A 19516-nucleotide genomic window follows, 5' to 3' on the forward strand; every position below is an offset into this window, starting at 1 on the left:
AACTACAAGTTACAATAGCAACAGTGATGTCTTCTATGGATGGATTATTTCCCAAAGAAATAGATGTGAAAGAGAATATCTGGGAATATCCACAGGATAAAGAGCTGAAACAAATATCTGATGTAGAAATATTAAATATGCTGTTGAAATACTGGAAAATAAAAAAAAATATGGATAAAGTGGAAATGCAAATGACACACCAAGGGATAATGTGGATAATGACTCCTGGCAGGATTTGGATTGTTTTAAGTGTCAGCAGTAAGCACTACAATTTCTTCTATTTGTCATACTATTCATTTTTTGATGTACCTGGGTAATTTCTTTATATGAGGCTGATAAATATGTCTCCTTTAAATCAAGTCCAAATTCTGATGATAAGGATGTGTCCTTGGCAAGAATACAAACACTTTTTTGTACTAACTACTATAGGCAATACTGTTTATCTCTCTCTCCAACACATGAAAAGATGGGCAACTCGGTTGACATAAGGCGTGATGCAGTGAGGAGGATTTCCTTCCAGATTTAGTAACATCCAGAAGATTATCTACAGAATTAAACTTGATCATGGAACTGTGAAGAGTTTGTAACATTTTGAACATTCTCAAATTTGTTTCTTTAATCTACACCTATCCAGCATTGAAATTATACACATAAGACAGTTGGAGGTTTTATGTCAGATCTTATTTTATAAATCTTCCTCCATCTGCAATATCAGAAACATATTTTATTAACCTACATCTTAACCCAATTTACAATTCAGGAATTTATTTGGTCAAATGCCCTTAAAGCCCTCATATAACATGACTGAAACCTAAAACATGATCAGTGAAGTTTCAAACTTCTTGTTTGAAGAATTTGGCTTGTGTTCTTCCATTATCGTCCTCTATTTCTTCGTTGCACTGCAGCTCCTGAGGGTTGTGTGTGAGGCGGAATATGACAACTATATCATGCAAAACAGGGTTTGTTTCCTGAAGACCTACAATCCATTTGGCCAAGGTAGCCTTGTTTTCTGCCCCAACCACACACATGGCAAAAACAGGGCCCTCCTTAACTGTAGAGGAAGCACAAAATACAGCATCAGCATTATAAGGCAGCTCAAAAAGATTACAAAGAATTATAGGTGTGAAATATTCAACTTAAGCCATCAGTGGACAATCGCAAACACCTCAAGGCCAATTTATCATCCACTGTCAAATCCCAGAATACAGCTTATGTTACTTGCATGCAGTTCTTGACTTACAACCATTCATCTAATGCTCAGGTTTCAAACTCGATCGCATCACGTGACATATGATGTATTGAGATGTTTTTTACCTTTGTGGAGCTGGGGTGGGCGTGGCCTGTGCATGATGCGGGCTGCCAGTTTGACGCCCCTGGTCTAATGACTGAAGTTGCAATGGCACTTTAAACAAGTCATTACACTTATTACACCATCACAGCATCCTTATAATGCAAGCATCAAAATTTGGGAACTGACATGTATTTAAGACAGTTGCTGTATCCTGGGGTCAAATGATTGGCATTTGCGACCTTCCTAGCCACCTTCTGACAAGCAAAGTCAATGAGGGAAGCCAGATTTGCTTACATGAGTCACTTACAAAAACTGTCATAAAATTGGGTGTGACTCACTTAACAATTGCCTTGCTTAGCATTGGAACTTCTGGTACCAATTTGGGTTGTAAATCGAGAACTAGCTAGTTATGCATGGAACTTTACACAGGTCCCACATCCTGAGAGTTCACATTTTAATAAGAGAAGTCATAGACAAGCAGGCAGGGATCTTTCTACCAAATGGTCATGTACGACAAGAGAAGTTGTTACTTTAAACTCCATTCACTTGATTCTCCCTATCCTTTCCTAGTTTTAACTTTGGGAAGGATTTCATTCTACTTGTTAGGGATGATGCATACAAAACAAAACATATATGATGGCTACCTTTATCTGTGTAAAACTCATAATCATCCAGAACATCCCTTTCCAGATCAATATCCAGATGCATGGGGTAGTAGAAATTCCTTTCTGGGTCAATCACTTCCACCATCTGTGAACAAAAGCAAGGGAAGTAAAAAAAAAATTCAATAGCAAATTAAATTATCTGACCAAAACCCTGCTATGTTTGGTTAGGAAAAGTAAACAGAAACATCTAGTCACTTATTCCTGTTCCTGTGTTCGTCTCCATTAAAGCTACATGTTTCAGAGGATATGGTGGAGCACCCTCTATGATGTATTTTTATTATTATTATTATTATTATTATTATTATTATTATTATTATTATTATTATTATTATTATTATTATTATTATTAGTTGGAAGGGACCTTGGAGGTCATCTAGTTCAACCCCCTGCTCAGGCAGGAAACCCTATACCATTTCAGACAAATGGCTGGCCCGTCTCTTCTTAAAAACTTCCTGTTTTGGAGCATTCACAACTTCTGGAGGCAGGTTGTCCCACTGGTTAATTGTTCTAACTGTCAGGAAATTAGTTCTAGGTTGCTTCTCTCCTTGACTAGTTTCCATCCATTGCTTCTTGTCCTGCTTTCAGGTGCCTTGGAGAATAGCTTGACTCCCTCTTCTTTGAGCTTGACTCCCTCTTCTTATTCTAACACTTAATCTCAATTTTCAGCAAGGTTTTAGAGATGCCCAAAGTATAGTAAAGTTATTGGTCTCTACTATTTCTGATTGATATAGTACTCAGGGGGTTCTTCCAGAGCCTGCCTATCCCTTCAGATGTCCTCTGGAGTATAAAAATACCATCTTCCCATATAAACAACTGAGAGCTCCCTGAGGTTCTTTTTCTCTGCTGTCATCAGGAAGGTTTTCCTTACGGAGCTAAATCTCAATTTTTCTGTAGCTGGATGCCCTCCTTTATTCCCCAGTTAAGATTTTGGGATCCCCAGTTTCATTTCTTTTGGCTTTTACATACTTGCACCTGAACATGTCAAACAGAAATTTTGTTTAATGTGCTTAGTGGTGAATTATTTTTTTAAAAAAACACAAATTATGTATCATTTTGTTTCTCTCCTCCGGCCCTCACTTCCAAATAATTGATCAGAAATGAATGGAAGTGCTTTGTTGGAGCTTCGGCTTGTGCAAGACACAGCTTGCTCTTGAACAAAATTTAGTTTTTGTCTTCCAAAACCACCAATAATTACTTGCTCTTCTCTCTCAACTAAGACCTTAACACTAAAAATAGCACCAAACCTGGCTTCCAGTTTGCGTGCGCGATGCTTCCGGACGTGCAGGAACAGCCTGCTCCCTGCCGTCCGTTTCTTTGTTTTTTTGAGGACCCTGAAAAGGGTCAAAAATCGCCCTGGAGGGGTGATTACCGAGAGGAGGACTTTTCTGCGATCATGGAAGGGCGGCAGGAACAATCATAATACCACCTACTACTTTCTACCTAACCCAGATAGAATTGGAAGAACAAAAAGATTTGACTGATTTAATGACAACTATATTATATCAATCATCAAAAACTGAATTATCGAAGCAAAAATACAATGGTTACAAAGGGGACATCTTCCTTGCAAAACTGACATTTGGACACGCTCCCTGGATTCAAATAAGGGGTATAGGAAGAAAGGAAGATACATTTGAGATTTTAAAGATGCCAAGAGGGAAGTATGATTGGCACAAAAGGAAGGCAAGAGTTAGATTTTAAAAAAACTGAACTTGTTTCTCTTTTGGGATTCCTAAAGATAGACTATAAAAATATTTCTTTTATGGATTAAGGGGAATCCCTAAAAATATAACTGATTTTACATTTAGCTTTTAGATCGGTAAAGGAAAACAAATGTAAGCTTTTAGAATATAACTCCGAACTATATTTTAGAACTTGGAATGACATATCAAAAGATAGTACTTTAATAATTGATGTACGGTTAAGATGACTTATAGAATATTCAGTGGTTACTTTTGAATCATAGTATAGAATCTAGAATTTTATATATAAAAGATAGTATTTTAATAATTGTTGAATGGTTAAAGCAAAAAACGTATTTCTAATAACTGGTGATTTCCTAAGATGAAAATTAGACTTTAATGGTAAAACATAAGAATGCTTTGTAATGAACAATGTAAGTTTTGTAGACAAAAGAATTATTCTTTATTAAAATAGGGAATTGTGGGTTACCCAAAAATTAAACTCTTTCATTTATACTATAGGCCACTCCAGAACATCCTATTGCAATTAGATAAAATTTAAAAACAGGATATTGATATGGATTACTGAAAATATATTTTAAGTTTTGTTGATTGACTAGGTTACAACTAGAAATGTACCAACTTGCCTGTTTTGACTATGTAATAACTAAGGGAAGTAGAGAGGGCATCTCTGTTGATGTAACCTGAACTATTTACAACTGGTTATTTCTTATTTTAACTACCCAACCACCATATTGTTTCACAAATACCTGTATATGTAAATATTAAAAAATCAATAAAACTTGTCTAAAAAAATAGCACCAAACCATTCAGATATCAAATTCCTTTGTAGTATCCTGTTTAATTACGCTGTTTCCATCTCTAAAATTTCTAAAGCTGCACAAACTCTAACAGGAATAATTTTTCACACCCTTTCCGCAGACAAACAATCATAGTTCATCCTTTTTTTAATAAGTTCCATTTTGCGCTGACACATGCTCACACAACTCCATCTGGTGCATTAGCAGAGAAATTACATGCATCCTTCCGTGTCTAGCTCAATGTTACAAACAGCCTTTAGAGAAGATACCAAATATTAATTTACATGTTCTTCTGAAAGCTCTGCTCTGAGCACATAGTAATAAACACACTTGGACTTGAGCCATAAGCGAAAGGGGCCTTCAAGGAAAATGGGTTTTTCAGTGTTATGAGAAGCCAGCAGTGACTGCTGATCAGGGCTTTGGATTCCTGAAAGGCAGAGAAGAGATTAAAAAGCAGGTTATAAAAGAAAGGTTAATCACCAGTTATTTTAAAATATAAAAAAGTATGTCAACTCTAGCTCTTTAGTAAAATAAAAAGAGATTTGCTGTATTTTTTTTAATTCAAAACAAGAATTCTCAGCATTATCAGCTATATCCAAGGAAGAATTTAGAAACGAAATTCCAAGAGATCCAGACTGAGATTTCTGGATAATGTCTACAAGTGTTTCAAATCTCAGATCCTCCTATTCATTCATATTATCGACTCTGAAGCTGGCAGCCAAAGCACTATATCCTGAAGACATTTTATGTCAGTATTTCACTTCATTGCCACAGCATTTCTGTCACTATATAATTCTCCTGTGATTGTATTTCTAGTCTTAGATGAAATAGCTAGAAAATAGAGAATTAAGTGCTAGCTATGAGAAAAATAAACGGAGAACAGAAAAAAAGGAAATTCCTTATTCTTTCCTCTCTGACCAATCTGTTATTCTAGTTTCAACATTTGTATTTCTGAGCTAAAGAATATGGATTGCACAAATCTTCCGCAATTGGTATACAAATATCCATGCTTCCCAAGTCTATTCAAGTCAATAATTATGCAAACAATGGCTGTTGCAGGTATATATTGAGTCACACATTTTTGTGGAGTTCCTTCTGTTTCCTATGGCAGAGTGAGAAGGTAAGCAAGAAGGAAGAAAACAGACTGGCACATTTCTTATATGTACTTGACAGAAGGAAATCAGTTAATTTGCTTCTATCTTATCCCTTCATCCTGCCCTTCATAATTTCATTTTTGTTGAAGAAAACTGAACCTGCAATTAAATAGCATTGACCTTTTGTTGCCTTTGATCCTTCACTGAGCAGCTGGTAAGATTTTTTTCTTTTCCTGTCATTTTTAACATAGCTAAAGAAGCACCCTTGTCTTACCTGTAGCTACACAGTGGCACCTACAGACATTATGATTGAAATCCCAATTCATTTCGTCCTCACATCTGAGATTATCCACTTAGCACAAAACAAAAAAGACAGAAAGAGTTCGGTACCTATGATATGTGGATGATTAATTTCTTTTCCAGAATCCAGGACTTCCGATTGGGAGATCTGCAAACGTTAAGATAGTTTAAATTCATTGGTGATCCAAGTTAGTAAAGGAGCGACATAATAAATTACAGAAAGCCCTGAAGGGACAGAAGATAAAGATGAGAATGAAACAGGAGGATTAGGAGGTGAAATACAGGTAGTCCTTGACTTACACCAGTTCATTTAGTGACCATTCAAAGTAACAACAGCACTGGAAAAAGTAACTTATGTCCACTGTAGCATCCCCAGAGTCAGGTGAATAAAATTTGGATGCTTGGCAACAGATTCGTATTTAAGATGGTTGCAATGTCTCAGAGTCATGTGATTCCCTTTTGCGACCTGGCAAGCAAAATCAATGGGGGAAGCCAGATTCACTTAACAACCATATTACTAATTAAACAACTGCAGTGAATCACTTAACAAATGTGGCAATAAAATTCATAAAATGGGATAAAACTCACTTAACAACATAAATTTGGGGGCTCAATTGTGGTTGTAAGTTGAGGACTATCTGTGTCAGTAGAGGAGTAGATGGGTAAGGGAAGGAAGTATTTCTTCCAGAATATTTTCAGATTTAGCTTTCATTTACTTGAGAACTCCAAACTTTGATTAAGATTTTCATAATTAAGCTTTCTCTGTTTTCAGGAATATATCTATATATTCCACACAAAGCCAGTGGCCTATATACTGTAAATGGCCAAAATGTCAAGGTTTTGATTTTTTCTATTAAGGAATTTGAATGTTTGACACATGATAAAGGAAATGTACTACATCCAAAAGAAACACCAGTACTTCAAATTAGTGGAGAAACTAATCATTTCAATTGGCACAGTAAATTATCTACTATACAAGTAGGACCTTGCAAATTTCTCAATTTACCTGATATACTGTAACCTTAGCATTCAGGTCAGCTGCAATCCTCTGCAAGCTCAACCTTGCAAGTTCAACAGGATCTTCTGGCAGAGGAATTGGGACTGGATAAGGATTGATATGCTTAAATTTAGGGAACCAGTACATGATCCTCTGGTATTTTCTTACAGGGTAGCTTTTATTACCAAAGATCTCGAGAAGCAAAAACTTGGTTTCCAGGTTTGGTAAGACACCTTTAGGACAAGAGAAAGGACGAACTTATCAGGCTTGGGAAGAAACTGTTTTTATTTACCCATTATTGACACTTAACTAAATATATCTGCAAACAGTGAGGTATCAATAAAAGAAATCATGGACAGAGACATTTAGATTTGTTGGTCCCATCACTGATAGAACCAAGAGCAGCAGATTTCTCTGTGAAATTACTAGCACATTTTTCAGAGGCAGGTACAGTTCCAAAGAAAACTAAATGCCTTTTTGTCATCAACTGACTTCAAACTGGTTGGTCCTGTAGAACTCAATAGCAAATTTAGATGGTAATGCTCCACCGTTTCCTTCCCGTAATTGTTCCATTTCTTCATATTAAGAGGAGCAAAAATACACAGTATTCTACTACTTCTTATCAACTATGTTGTAAAAATCTTTCCAAAGCAAACCCCCCAAAAAAACTTCTCCAAGTGACTGGAAAGTTCTCCAATAACAGTTATTTTATAAACAGTGTTAGTCAACATTCTATGTTAAGATTATTCATGTAATACATGGCACAATTTTTAAATTAAGAGCCAGCTTGTGGAGATGAAGGATCCCATGTTTTTTCACATATATATCATAAAAAATTTTTCCCACTTTTCGGGCCCCCTTGCTATTTTTATGTACATACCAAAGTGCTCCATCTGTTCAAGCAGCTGGACAGCACAATCCTGCTGCCTGGGGTAATATTTGAGCATTTTTTGAAAAATATTTTGAGGAATAAACACTTTCTTAGGGAAGACATCCAAGATTTTGTTGTACACATTAACATCCTTCTCCACTCCAAATTCTGGCATTTTCTTCAGAGCTGCATAGATGAACTCTACGTGACCCGTGCGGCGGACATCCCGTTTGCAGAAGATGTCCACGGCTTCCTGAAATGTAGCTTTAGTTTTTTCATGTACAGATGTTGTCTCGAAGATATCTTCAATTTTCACTAATGACTGGTTGGTGGATTCTTTGTCACGTTTTTCATGGTTCTTTATGGCAAAGTTGGAAGTGCCAAGAACTGTGCTCATTTGGATACTTCTCACAGGAACCAACCTGGAGTTCTAAGATAAGCAAAGTTTATTGGAGAGATGTAAGGATTACAGACAAGAGTATTAGTCAAAGAAATACTGCAGTTACATAGACTCACATTTTTATGCAGTCTCAGAAATTAAGAGACATTTTTAGGATTTTTTGTTTTGTACCTGGAAAGAAGAGCTTCTTTGTAATTGTAGAAAATTCTTTTTAAGAAAGGAGCCTCTTCTTGCAGAAAGCTCCCCAGCCACTGATAATGCCCTGAGACACTTCATGACAGTCCATCTGTTTTCCAGAACAATTGGGATCTACCAATTCCCCATTACAGTGCCTCCAGAAAAATCAAAGACCTAAAAACAGAAGAAGATGAAATTATAGTTTCATTCAATGTCACAGCACTTTTTACACCTGTAGAACCAGAAGTAACAAAAGAATTCATGGTAGCAGTACTACACAGCATACCCAACAAGTACACTAAGATGGAGATATCAAGATTCATGGGACTCATCAACCTCTGCCTCATTAGCAATTTTAATTATACCAACAAATCAGAGGAACGCCCAAGGGCTCACCAGTCTCAGAACTCAGAGCAGAGACTGTAATGCAGCATCTAGAAACAATAGCATACAACCTAAAGTATGGATCCAGTAAATAGACAACAACATTGTCGCAATAAAAAGGAATAACAAGAGGAGACACATGAGACAATCAACAATTGTCAAAAGAATAAAATTTACAAGAGAAGAACAAAGCAACAACATACTCTCCTTCCTGGATAGCCTCATCAACAGAGGAAACATCGGCAAATTAGAAATGCAAGTCTATAGAAAAACAACCTATACTAAACAAATGCTTGATTGCCAAAGTAACAACCCAACCACGCACAAAAGGAGCTATATAAGAACTTTGCTCACAAAAGTAAAAATGCACTGCAGCACCAAGAACACCAGAAAAAAGAAACAGGCTGTCTATGCAAATCCCCCAACAAACTAGATACTACCCATGCAACTTTATCATAAAGGGCCTGACCACTCAACTCACCAACTCACTTTTCATAGCTTTGTAACACAACACAAATTATGAAAAGTTTAACACTACCATACATTGAAAACGTATCAGAAACAACCAGCATACTACATACCTGGGGGGGGGAATATTATTTTTTTATTGTTTTTTTCTATATTTATTTTTTGCTTGTAAGCCGCCTTGAGGGAGTAGATGGCCACATAAATTTCCTAAGTAAATAAAAAATATTATGACAACCACATAGCATCACTGTAGTACACTGACCAACTAAAGCCCTTCAAAACTTCTGAAGTAAACCAAAAGACTCAATAGGCCAGGAAGAAAAAACAGGAGTCACTTACAATATATATTGTAGGTATTATAATGGTCACTATATAAGGCAAACAGAAGACTTGCAGAGTTTATCCAAAAATGCCAACTACCAGTCAGAAGACACTGTGAAATCTCCTAAATTGTTGTGATTCCTCGCCAGCCAGTGGATCTGGCAGCTGAGTCTGAGGAATCAGATGAGGAGAAGGGGCCTGGAGTGACATTAGAGACAGAGGAAGGCTCTGAGGAGCTCCAAGATTTACAACTGGATGATGAGCCTGGCCCCTCTACTTGCGCTCAGGCTGAGACACAGCTGTGCTGGGAGCCTGAGTAGGACAGTGATGAAGACCAGTTGGGACAAATTCCGGATGGACGAATGCGCAGGAAAGAGAAGTGAGTAGGACAGAGGAATGCAATGGAGCGGCCCCAAAGACAAAGGAGAAGGCATTAGGAAGCCATGCCTTGGCTGAATTATAAAAGGGAAGGTGTGGGAGGTGCTGGTTGCCTAAGACAACAATTCGTGTTGAGGATTGAGTTTCTGTGGACTGTGTTTGTTTGCCTTGGACACTGACTCAGGTCTGTGAGAATAAAAGGGGTTGTTTTTTTTCTAGCAGTTCCTGCTTGTTTCTTGGAAGAGGGGTTTCTCTTTGTGAGCATAACAAGGACTCACATAGGCTGGGACAGAACACAAATCTCATAAATCACATGGACAAGTTCAATCATAATTTCATTAAAATGGACAATAAAAAAAGCTAAGAAGGAAATGAACAGACCAGTACACATCTTCTCCAACAGCCAAAACCCAAATCAACAGGTATTAACCGTGGGCCAATCAAACAGAAAACAATGCCCTAATCAAGGAATTATCAAAGAGATAAGTATGACCCCACCAAAACAGGGAGTAAACCCCACACTTATGCTGATGTCCAAAGCTTGGAGAGCTAGGGATTTTAGTTTGGGATAAACTAGTATTGAGGGGCTGCAATGCAAGCACAACAATAGCTCTGGAGATGCAGAAATTGCTAAGGATAGAAGAAACACATTAAAATTCTATAGGTAAAGGAAGATATTAGGATGTTATTACCTTTCCATTATTCTTGTACATAAACAATGCATACCCCTTTCACAGTTAGAGCTCAAGTACATTCTGTAGCTTCCCCTCAAACATTCCAAATTGCTTTGTCCCAAAACTTCATTGTCCAAACATTATAACTGTGTGTGAAATAAAAGGGTAACTGTGGTGTTGTGATAACTTATTCCTTGATGTGTGCATTCTGTAGTCAAAATGCAACACAAAAAGTTTTCAGACCGATCCCAAGGTCAAGCAAAACATATAAAACAATGGAAAGATAGCAGTCAAAAGTTGGTGAGAAGATTAACATAAAAATAGTAATTACAGATTATCCTATTCTTCCATGTTCTGACTTTCTTCTCCAACCTTAGTAATGGAGAACTGATGTTTATTTTATGATTTCAAAAATATTGAAATTATACAAGTCATGTGACACTCTATGGAACCAAAAGTTAGATGTTGAAAAAGCAGAATACTATACTTGAAAGGCACCTTGGAGATCTAGTCCAACCCCCTGCTTGAGCAGGAAACCCTATACCATTCCAGACAAGTGGCTGTCCAGTCTCTTCTTAAAAGCTTCAGTGATGGAGCACCCACAACTTCTGAAGGCAAATGTCAACGTTGTGACAAACTGAACTGAAGCCATTTTTCATTTTGTCTTCATTGCCACATTTTAGTTTAGAGATTTTAGATGAAGGAGTGGGAGGGGGGATGTTATGTTTCTCAGTTAGCCACAACAATACTTCTGTGTGAGAATCAAGGTCAATCCTGATAAAAGTTTTGGCAGGCTGAAAAGCTGGGAGGAGAGCCCGTGTTTTGAAATAATTGGTGAATGTGAATTATGACAGCAATTTGGGGAGGGAATTGCAACTTGTTACTTTGTAGCCTGAGGGAGGGGATTTTAGTCTTGGGTTCACCTTTGTATGTGCCGATATCTTGTTTCCTAAATAAAATGTTCTTTAAGGAAGAAATCCTTGCCTTGAAGTTTTTTTAAATGGTTTCATCTATCGGAACCATGACATTAACCCAAGACTCACTTTTATTTTAACTTCACGGGGTCCTGAGCTCCAGTTGCCTACCCAAAGCTTGAGGGGGGCAGACAAAGACTCAGGAAAGAGCCCAAAATGGAAAAAAAGGAGGAACCTATCACCAGCACTGCAACCACAGCTGCTACCTTGGCAGTTGGAGTGCAGGCCATTGCCCTGATAGAGTGGGTGGTTTCGGTAACTCCAGCAGCAGGCACGAGACTGAACGAACAGGAACACATCTGGTCATCAGAGTGGACCCTGCCTAGTGGTGATTCATAGTGTTCAGAGGCACCCCAGCCAAAAAATAATTTTGCAAAGGTACCTGAAGCTGATTTTCCAGTGACTGCCTCGCATGAGTCGCATTCTCCTGATCGAAGAAGCGCTAAGTGTGTGGCACCTTCGGATGAGTTGGGTGAGTGGAAATACCTGACAGCAATTTGGAGCCAGTCAGTCAAGTGTTTGAGAGAGAAGTTTGAAGGACTGGATGTAGGAAGTAAAGAGCAGATCACCTGCCAGTTACTTGTCAGTCAGTAGGATGACAGATGCCCCCAAGATCGTTCCCAGTCCAGGAGGAGTCCCAGTCCCATAGCTGGGGCCAGGGCCATCTTCCCGAGACCGAAGCCACCAGCTTTAACTTCTAGTCTGGTGTGGAGATGAAGTCCATATTGTTATCAGCAGTGTGCTAGCCCCGACTGTCAGCAGCCACTGAGCCCTAACCGCCATCAAAGTCGTGACAGCCCTGATCATCAAGAATGGTATGTTAGCCCTGAGCGGCACCACTACTACGCGAGCCCCGACCTGTATCCATGTCATGTTAGCCCAGACCGCCATTGGCACAGGACAACCCCCAATCATTGCCAATATCCTGATAGCCCTGACTGGTATCCACATAGGGCTAGTCCAGATCATTACCGATACCAGGCCAGTCCCGACCGCCATCATCATTACCACACCAATCCAGGCCCTCTGCCAAGGTTTGATCGGGCAAGGGGAATCCAACGAGATCTAGTGCAACAGTATAGGTGGCTGCACGCTCTCTTAGACAGGCAGCAGCCCAGAGCAGCTCCTCCTTTCAAACCCACATTTGATGGAGATCCTGAGAAGTAACTTTCTTCCTGAACCAAGTGCACTCCTACATGAGCAGAAATGCCAATGCCTACCGGACCCTGCTGCTATGGTTGACGTGATAGCAGTGAATCTAGAGAATAGCTGAACAGCCTGCACAATGAGCAAGCACCTGAGCTATGGCACTACAATCTATTCATCCAAGGGTTAAGAACCAGGTTCGAGGATGAGGCCATAGCTTTGCAAGCTGAGAAGGACATTCACAAAGTAAAGCAGGGAGGCAGACCAGCAAAGGAATATGTGTGTGAATTCCGGACAGTGGCGGACAGAATTGGGTGGTGGGCAGAACGATCCCTGGTCCACCATTACAAGAACAGCCTGGACCCCAGTCTATTCCAGGCTTGTGTCCACCAAGGAATTCCTGACCAACTTCAGGAGTGGTATCGTGTGGCAGTGAAATTGGACATTGAGCTAACCCGCTACAAAAAATATGCTGATTCCTGGACCTGGACTGAGACCAGACCAAACAAGGAGGCCAACTGCCCAATGAACCCCAACAATTGGGACAACTAAACCTCCAAAATCATCTTCAGGACCGCCAATCAAGTGTTTTAGATATGGCCAGCTGGGCCACCAGACAGTAGCTTGCCCCATTCCTTTTCCTCAGCAGAAAAGCATCTCAGCCCCGCCAGAAAAAAGGAAGCCAGCCTTCTACCAGAGAGAAATCAAATTGGATTACTCAAGAGCAAATTACTCAAGTCACCTCACCCATTCAAGAGGTCGAGGCCGCAGCTGAAACTGCCATCGCACCTGCTCCATATGACAGCAATGACGAGGGGGAGAACAACTTGATGGTGAGTCAGCCTATTCTGCCTTTTTCCCTCTCTGCCAAACGTAGGCACTCAAATGGACTTATGAGTGTTGGTGGACTCAAGAGTGTTCATGATGCCTAATCAGTCTCCCAACTGTCTTAAAGTTAGGCATCAGGGCAAGGCTGTGGGGGCATACTCCTACAAAAGAATCATGAGTGGGTTTTGCAGCCCTGTGCTTACACTTCAAAAAAATTCACTGACACAGAGCAGAGTGGGCCATTTGGGAGAAAGAAGCCTTTGCGATTAGATGGGCTTTCCTGGAAGGGAGCAAGGTGCCTTTTGAAGTATGGACTGATCACAAAAATTTAGAGGCATTGGGAACTCCCCATAAATTGTCTCCTAAACAAGTATGCTGGGCGCAATATTTTAATTGTTTTAATTTCACCCTGAAATACATACCGGGTGAAAAGAATTTCTTAGCTGATGCCTCTCCAGATTACCCCAATACAAAAGCCAACATGAACAAATTGTAGATTCTATTATGCCCCCACCTCGTTATTTCTCAAATAACTTCCCAGAGTCACTAATCTGCAAAGACTCTTAACCCTGACAATCCTTTGACAAAGAAGTTAAAACAAGAATTGATTATTGAGCAATGGTTCAAGGACCATAGGATGGTCTAGCTTGGAAAGGGGGGAAATTATATTTACCTAAATCACTCAGACGCCAAGCACTCCAACACAGTCATGACGCTAAACAAGCTGGTCATTTTGGTTACCTAAAAACACTACACTTAATCCGGAGGCAATTTTGGTGGCCAGCCTTAAAGAAGGATGTGGAGAACTATGTAAAAAGCTATGCAGTCTGTGCTACCTGTCGAGCCCCATGGGCCCGACATTCAGTGGTGGGGGGAGGCAGAGCCTCGCGTTGGCTTCTTTCCCCTGGATCCTGGATGCGTCGGAGGGTGCTGCTGGATAGCTGACCGTGCCATTTCCCTACTGGGAACCGCCACTCCTGCCAAGCTCCCCACAGGCCTCAACGACTGTCAGCCGAGTTCGGGGCCTTCACTGTGTCCTGCTGACGCCGCCGGTTGCCCTGGGTGTCCTGTTACTTCCGGCACCTGTCAGCTGCTTTCAGAATCCCCAGAGGGCGCCGCTGTGCAGCCGGGCCTCCCTGTTAGAGCTACCACAGGCCAGCTGGTCCAGGGAACGTAGGTGAAGGCCATGGAGCAGCCAGAGTTCCCTGCCGGTTCTACCACCGGCCAGCTGGTCCTGGGAACGTCAGTGGAGGCTGCAGAGCAGCCGGAGTTCCCTGCTGGTTCTGCCGCTGGCCAGCTGATTCAGGGAGTGTCAGTGGGTACTGCTGAGTTGCCTTGTGGAGCTGTATGCGGTGGGCCTGGACACCTGGAAGGGTGGGGGTTGTGTGGACTACTCACCTAGTTGCCGGTGGACTGTTGGACCTGAGGGAAAAAAGGATGATGAACGCGTGGGGGGATGGTGAATAGGAGAGAGCAGCAAATGGGGCTGTGGGGAGAAGGAGGGATTATAATGGATTGTGGGCAGATGCTAGTTTGTGGTTTGGGGGCGGGGTCCTGTCTCTGACCAGCTGTGTAGGCGTTGGGAGCAATTAACTCCCAACACTGACTTACTGTCAATACACGTCCTTCAATGAAAGCATGCACGAGTCTGCAACAGGAACGTGTGACAAACAAAAGAGGCTTTATTCAGCTCCAAAGCACAAAAAGCAAAAGCAAAGTCAGCGTGTATTGACACTACCATTAAAAGAATCCCAGGAAAACCTCCTGGGCTATTGCAACCTGTTGCGGATCTTTCCCAACCATGGGAAGAGATCGCTATGGATTTTATCATCAAATTACCTGAGAGTAGAGGAAATACAGTAATATGATCTGTGGTTGATCTATTTTCAAAGCAGGCTCATTTTATTGCCTTCTCAGGCCTCCATTCTGCCCAGAAATTGGCTATGTTTTTCCTTAAGCATATTTACAGACTACACGGCACACCAAAGCAAATAATTTCCGACATGGGGTGCAGTTTACGGCCAGGTTCTGGAGGGACTTTCTAAAATTAATTGGGTCTACGCAAGGACTGTCATCGGCTTTTCACCTGCCTACGAATGGAGTGGCTGAAAAAGCGAACGCAATGGTGGAACAATATCTTAGATGCTATGTGGATTACCAAGAGACAAATTGGACTGATCTCCTCTCTTTCGCTGAGGTGGCTTATAGCAACACTGTACACAGCAGCACCGGATTTACGCCATTTAAAATGGTCACAGGGCGGGATTTCATCCTGATGCCTGAATACTCCCAGGAACCAGATGCATCTCAGACTTTAGTTTAATGGGTGTCTCCTTGGAAGGAGGTGTGGGTCAGTGCAAAGAAAGCTTTGAAAAAAGCCTCAGAGACTTATAAAAAACAAGATGATAAGGGCACCACAAAAGTCATTTCATGTGGGAGAGAAGTTTTATCTTTCCACAAAATATTTAAGACTCAAATTACCTAGCAAAAAATTGGGGCAAAATACCTGAGACCTTTTCCCATAGTGCGGATTTTAAACCCAGTGACTGTGGAACTAAAACTCCTCGACTTTTAGGAAAGATCCACCCAGTATTTCACTGCAGTTTGTTGAAGCCTTTCAGAGATTCTACTTTGAGACCCCCTCCCAAGAAAGCACCTGGCCCACTTGTGGCAGCTGGAGACACTCATTATGAAGTGAAGCATATTCCTGATGCTAGATTGTATAAAGGGAAATTGCAATATTTAATGCAGTGGAAGGGATATCCGTTATCAGAGGCTACCTGAGTGAAGTGTACTGATATGAAAGCTGATAGGCTCATACGTAAATTTTATGATAAACATCCAAACAAACCGAGGGGGGATTCCTAACTTTTATTCTTGTTAGATTTGCAGGATTTCTCCTTTCTTTTAAGAGGAGCCAAATGTCAACGTTGTGACAAACTGAACTGAAGCCATTTTTCATTTTGTCTTTGTTGCCACATTTTATTTTAGAGATTTTAGATGAAGGAGGGGAGGGGGGTTTTAAGTTTCAGTTAGCCATAACAATACTTCTGTGTGAGACTCAAGGTCAATCCTTGTAGCCTGAGGAGGGGACTTTAGTCTTGGGTTCACCTTTGTATGTGCCGATATCTTGTTTCCTAAATAAAATCTTCTTTAAGGAAGAAATCCTTGCCTTGAAATTCTTTTAAATGGTTTCATCTATTGGAACCATGACAGCAAGCTGTTCCACTGCTTAATTATTCTCACTGTCAAGAAAATTTTTCTTTCTTCTAGATCCTTCTCAGTTACTGCTTTTGAGCCAAGTTTCACTTAATTTGTACCTGTACATTTGATTTTTCTTACCTAAGTATAAAAATTTACTTTTCTTTACATTGCAATTCATTTTGTTCAATAGGGCCAAAGTCAGTGTTCAAGTCATCTAGATCTTGAGCGTATCTTCTGGAGTGTTGGTTATTCCTGCCAACTTAGTGTCATCTGTAAATTTGATGAGTTCCCCTTCTATTCTCTTATCTAGATTGTTTATAAAGATGTTGAAGAGTACTGGGCCTAAAATGGAACCTTGGGATAGCCCAATGCTTACTTCCCTCTATATGGATGTAATTCCATTAAGGACTACATATTGAGTACGGTTTGTCAGCTAGTTACAAATCCATCTGGTGATGGTGCTGTCTATCCCAAATTTTTCTATCTTACCAAGAAGTAGATTATGGTCTACCTACCCCAGCAGGATATGATACCTGCTGCCTACCTAGCAGAATATGAGTAGCATTGACACTTGAATTTTTGTGTTGGAGAACATCCTGAAAATGCTATGCACAGCCAAGAAAACAAATAAATGGATCATTGAACAAATTGGCCGAGTTCTCTCACTTGAGGAACAAATGTCCTTGTCCTTAAATTGTCCTTGTCAAACCTGACTCAACTCCATAGTTGCACCTGCAGTCGTCACAATTTCCCAAACAGCAAGAAGGGGGTGGGCAAATTCCTAAGGAGGGAGGGAAGCTCTGTAATACAAGAGTGACTTCTGTTGCTGGCGAGACGTTAGACACCAAAGTCAAGTTATGAAATGTTTGAGCAGCACAGTCTTCCCAAAACAAAAGAACTGAACCTAATTAGTGAACTATGAACTGTGGGTGGCCCAGAGGGGAAAAGGGTTTTTTACCTATGGGGCTTTCGCTGGAAAAATCCCAGAACTGACTTTGCTTCAGGTGTACCTAGATGGATCTTTCAATAACGCTACACTCTTGGTAATTTAAAAGAACAGAGAGTCTCTTTGGTTGAATGTCTAAATGGGATGTTTGACAGACCTCCTTTGGACATGTTATGTGAAGACCTAGCTCTCTGGAAAAGCTTGTGATGGTGGGAAAGAATGAAGAAAAAAAGAGGATGGACTCAGTTACAGGGACAACGAGAGCATGGTTGGAAGACCTGAAACACCTGGTTAGGGACAGATCATCATGAAGAAAATATATCTATGTAGCCTTGGTGGAGCAGTGGGCTAATGCCTCCTTAAGTAACACCAGCTGCCTGCAATTAGTGCAGGTTCGCATCCCACCAGGCTCAAGGTTGACTCAGCCTTCCATCCTTCCGAGGTAGGTAAAATGAGGACCCAGATTGTTGGGGGCAATAAGCTGACTTTGTAATAATGCCGCTGGGGTGTGTGTGAAAGCCCTAATAAGCAGGCATATACATAGAATAGAATGAAGGCTACTGCTAAGCTTGTAAGCCGCCCTGAGTCTTCGGAGAAGGGCAGGATATAAATGGGATTAAAATAAAAAAATAAATACTAGGTGTCAAAAACTATTTGATGGCCTGCAATCAGGATTTGAAATATGTAATATACCTCAATTCCCAGCTCAGTAGTACACACCAACTCTCATCTAGTTTATATGTAACACAAGTATATCAATACATGATTGCCCATAATTCCAGCTAATTTCCTCGCAGCTCGTTTAAATATTTATGCCCCATTCCGCTTACTTGTGGCTCACGCTCAGCACTCTGAACTCAGCCTGTACCTCCTTTAAAAAGCTAGGAAATATTAAATATATAGTAAAACCTAGAGCCAATAAGAAATAAACACGTGTACATTTTGGTCACAGAGAAATAATGATATATTCAATGTTAACCGCATTATCAATCTAATTCATATTTAAATAGAATAACGCACATGGACAGTCACGATTACTATCTGACTTTTTCCCAATTCTGGCACGTTCCTCCGTCCTATTCCCGCAGGTCCTTCTTGTTCAACAGCGCCCCAACCCATCCCTCCCCCACGAAAGGAGTTCATACGCTTCGCTTATGCCTCTGACCTTCCGCTGTCTCCACCGCCATCCTGGGATTTCTCCGCGTGACGTCTTCGTCTCTAATTGCTCAGATTGTTGTTTAAAGTCCCGCCTCCTCTCAGACTCGAGGCAGGCGGGGGTGATTGGAGTTTCGCGAGAGCCGCCTCTGATGTTAGGCTTCCTGTGCGTTAGCGCAGTCTTGCTCAACCTTACTAGCGTTAAGACGGTTGGACTTCAACTCCCAAAATTCCATAGCCAGCATTGGCGTTAGCGGAGGAGAGCGCGTCCGCGAGTTCCTTTGATTGGGATTGTCTTTTTCATTTCTTGGCTAAGCTTCTACAGCTGGAAGTTCGTTGCCTCTTGGAGATGACAATTTTCACCTGCAGGATTTTTAATTTTATTTTTAAACCACTCCAGTAAAGTGGCTTTTGTGGGAAAATCCTGCGCATATCCGATTGCACTATTGTCCTTAAATTCCAGGCGGTTACGCTGTCAGCCACAACACCTTCATTTGTACAGAGCTAATACTGCGAATGTGTATCATCTCATTTTTTTGTTCTTTCCTGAATTTCAGACAAGATTTTGGAGGGAGGAAAGTACATAAAATAACTTGAACATAGGAAGGTAGGATAAACCTATCTGAACAATAAACCAGTATTTGAAGGGCTGTCACAGAGAAGAGGGGATTGACTTATTCTAGTCTAAAGTATCAAAGGGCAGGACAAGAAGTAATGATCATACCCTTAGGGAAATAGCC

General features: G+C 40.6%; 1 protein-coding gene across 3 annotated transcripts; it reads right to left on the reverse strand.

The window, feature by feature from the left end:
- Nucleotides 1-472: 472 nt before the first annotated feature.
- ECSIT (ECSIT signaling integrator) lies at nucleotides 473-18836 on the reverse strand. Of its 3 annotated transcripts, none has more exons than XM_081317046.1 (8): nucleotides 18787-18836; nucleotides 8293-8472; nucleotides 7731-8151; nucleotides 6860-7083; nucleotides 5944-6001; nucleotides 4744-4886; nucleotides 1936-2041; nucleotides 473-1051 (listed from the first exon to the last, which is right to left on the reverse strand). In XM_081317046.1, exons 2-8 carry the CDS (start codon nucleotides 8395-8397, stop codon nucleotides 834-836), a joined length of 1275 nt encoding a protein of 424 aa, XP_081173172.1. In that variant the 5' UTR covers nucleotides 8398-8472; nucleotides 18787-18836; the 3' UTR covers nucleotides 473-833. The 3 variants fall into 3 exon arrangements, with proteins under 3 accessions (XP_081173172.1, XP_081173171.1, XP_081173173.1); XM_081317045.1 differs by having other exon boundaries at nucleotides 18642-18802; XM_081317047.1 differs by lacking the exon at nucleotides 18787-18836 and adding an exon at nucleotides 17342-17362.
- Nucleotides 18837-19516: the final 680 nt, after the last annotated feature.

This window comes from Vipera berus, assembly GCF_964194415.1.
Source record: "Vipera berus genome assembly, chromosome: 2".
NCBI classification, from domain to species: domain Eukaryota; kingdom Metazoa; phylum Chordata; class Lepidosauria; order Squamata; family Viperidae; genus Vipera; species Vipera berus.